Source organism: Nicotiana tabacum, chromosome 12 (genome assembly GCF_000715075.1).
Source record: "Nicotiana tabacum cultivar K326 chromosome 12, ASM71507v2, whole genome shotgun sequence".
Classification (NCBI taxonomy): domain Eukaryota; kingdom Viridiplantae; phylum Streptophyta; class Magnoliopsida; order Solanales; family Solanaceae; genus Nicotiana; species Nicotiana tabacum.
This window is the reverse complement of record NC_134091.1, coordinates 48,894,460-48,896,879: the sequence shown is the minus strand read 5'-3', so window position 1 is coordinate 48,896,879 and position 2,420 is coordinate 48,894,460. Positions and strand designations below refer to the sequence as shown.

At 43.0% G+C, this 2,420-nt stretch overlaps 1 protein-coding gene across 1 annotated transcript; it reads left to right on the top strand.

The window, feature by feature from the left end:
- The first annotated feature begins 1,634 nt into the window (after window positions 1–1,634).
- LOC142167148 (uncharacterized) lies at window positions 1,635–2,051 on the top strand. Its single transcript, XM_075227307.1, has one exon. The coding sequence runs from the start codon at window positions 1,635–1,637 to the stop codon at window positions 2,049–2,051; it is 417 nt and encodes a 138-aa protein (XP_075083408.1).
- The last annotated feature ends 369 nt before the right edge of the window (window positions 2,052–2,420 follow it).

Below are 2,420 nucleotides of genomic sequence, written 5' to 3'. Positions count from 1 at the left end.
CTTTGATAGAACACACTTGTTGTGCTCTACCCTAGATTGCTCAGAAGCTAAGGCATTACATGTCAGCATATACTACACATCTGATATCTCGGCTCGACCCACTCAAGTACATTTTTCAGAAGCCAATGCCTACCGGAAAGCTAGCTAAATGGCAGATTCTCCTCAGCGAATTTAACATTGTGTACATAACTCAGAAGGCTATCAACGGACAAGATTTAGCTGACCACCTCGTCGAGAATCTAGTGGATGGGGACTACGAACCACTTACCATGTATTTCCCCGATGAAGAAGTACTATTTGTCGGGGAAGATATTGCAGAATCATACCCTAGGTGGAGGATTTTTTTGATGGAGCAGCAAACTTCAAAGGAGTCGGGATTGAGGCAGTCCTGATTTCAGGATCTGAAAAACACTATCCAACATCGACAAAAATCTCTTATAGTAATAATATGGATGAATGCGAGGCATGCATCCTTGGAATCAGAAAGACAGTCGACATGAACATCAAGGAACTTTTGGTCATAGGAGATTCCGATTTGTTGATCCACCAAGTCCAAGGACAATGGTCAACCAAGAATGTCAAGATATTGTCGTACATGCACTGCGTGAAGGAGATGCGCAAGAAGTTCACAAAGATAGAGTTCAGGCATGTCCCCAGAATTCAGAACGGGTTCGCAAACGCCTCGCGTCCTTATCATCTATGATTCAGCATCCAGACAAGAACTACGTTGACCCCATCGAGGTAGAAATCAAGGATCAATATGCCTATTTCTTCCATGTGAATGAAGAACCAGATGGTAAACCTTGGTATCACGACATCAAGAAGTTCCTTGCGACCCAGGAGTACCAGAAAATGCTACCAATGGTCAAAAGCGAATCCCCGGGAGGTTGGCAAACCACCTTTTCCTCAACAGGTAATTCTCGTACAGGAGGAACCCAGACTTAGGTTTGCTGAGATGTGTAAACTCCACCGAAACAACCAGAATGTTAGAAGAAATACATGCAGGGATGTGCGGGTCCCACATGAACGGGTTCATGTTAGCTAAGAAGATTTTGAGAGCTAGATACTTTTGGATGACTATGAGAAGTGACAGCATCCGCTATGTGTAGAAGTATCACCAGTATCAGATTCACGAAGATTTCACCAGGGTTCCACCAAATGAGTTAAATGTAATGGGTACACCATGACCTTTCGTCGCCTGGGGCATGGACGTGATAGGACCCATAGAGCATGTAGTGTCAAATGGACATCATTTCATTTTGGTAGCCATCGACTATTTCACCAAATGGGTCGAGGCATCTACTTACAAGGCAGTGACAAAGAATGTAGTGGCGGATTTTGTCCGGAATAACATCGTTTGCAGATTTGGGATGCCAGAGTCCATCATCGCCTACAATGCCGCTAACCTCAATAACGACCTCATGAGAGAAATCTACGATAAGTTCAAAATCATCCACCACAATTCCACGGCCTACAGACCACAAATGAATGGGGCAGTCGAGGCAGCTAACAAGAATATCAAGAGAATTCTGCGAAAGATAGTGGACAATTACAGACAATGGCACGAGAAGTTACCTTTTGCCTTATTAGGTTACCAGACTACCATGAGAACATCTACTGGGTAAACGACGTGCATGTTGGTATACGGCACTAAAGCAGTGATACCCGTAGAAGTAGAAATACAGTCCTTAAGAGTCATTCAAGAAGCAAAATTGGACGATGCAGAGTGGATACGCGTCAAGCAAGAACAACTCATGTTCATTGATGAGAAAAGAATGAATGCACTATGTCATGGCCGGCTATACCAAAACAGGATGGCTAGTGCATTTAACAAAAGAGTGAAGCCTCGCCAATTCTCACTGGGGCAGTTGGTTCCAAAGAAAATCTTTCTCTATCAAGAAGAAGCTAAAAGGGCGTTTGCACCGAACTGGAAAGGTCCTTACGTGGTCCGCAGAGCACTGTCTGGTGGAGCTCTAATCATAGTAGAAATAGATGGAAGAGTCAGCACAAAGCCAATCAACCCGGATGCAATCAAGAGATATTATGCCTAAAAACAAATAGAGTTAGGATTTTGATGTAACAAAACTACGTTCAACCTAACTTCCCATGGAGGGATACGTAGGCAACCCACGTAGGGTTCAGTTTCTCTCCCCCATTCTCTTTTAATAGAAAAACCAAATGTCATTTTTGTATATTGTTCAGGAACTACGCCGACTTGAATTACTCAAAAAGGAATACATAGGAAATCCTCATCGAAACCAGTCGTTTGTAATTGAACTACGTTCTGGCCTGATTCCACTTGGATACGTAGGTTGTCTGAGTCAGACTTGGCCATTTTCATTTCTTAATCTCATCATTTTGCATATGTGGTAATTGAACTACATTACGACCTGATTCTGTTTTGGATACATAGGTTGCTT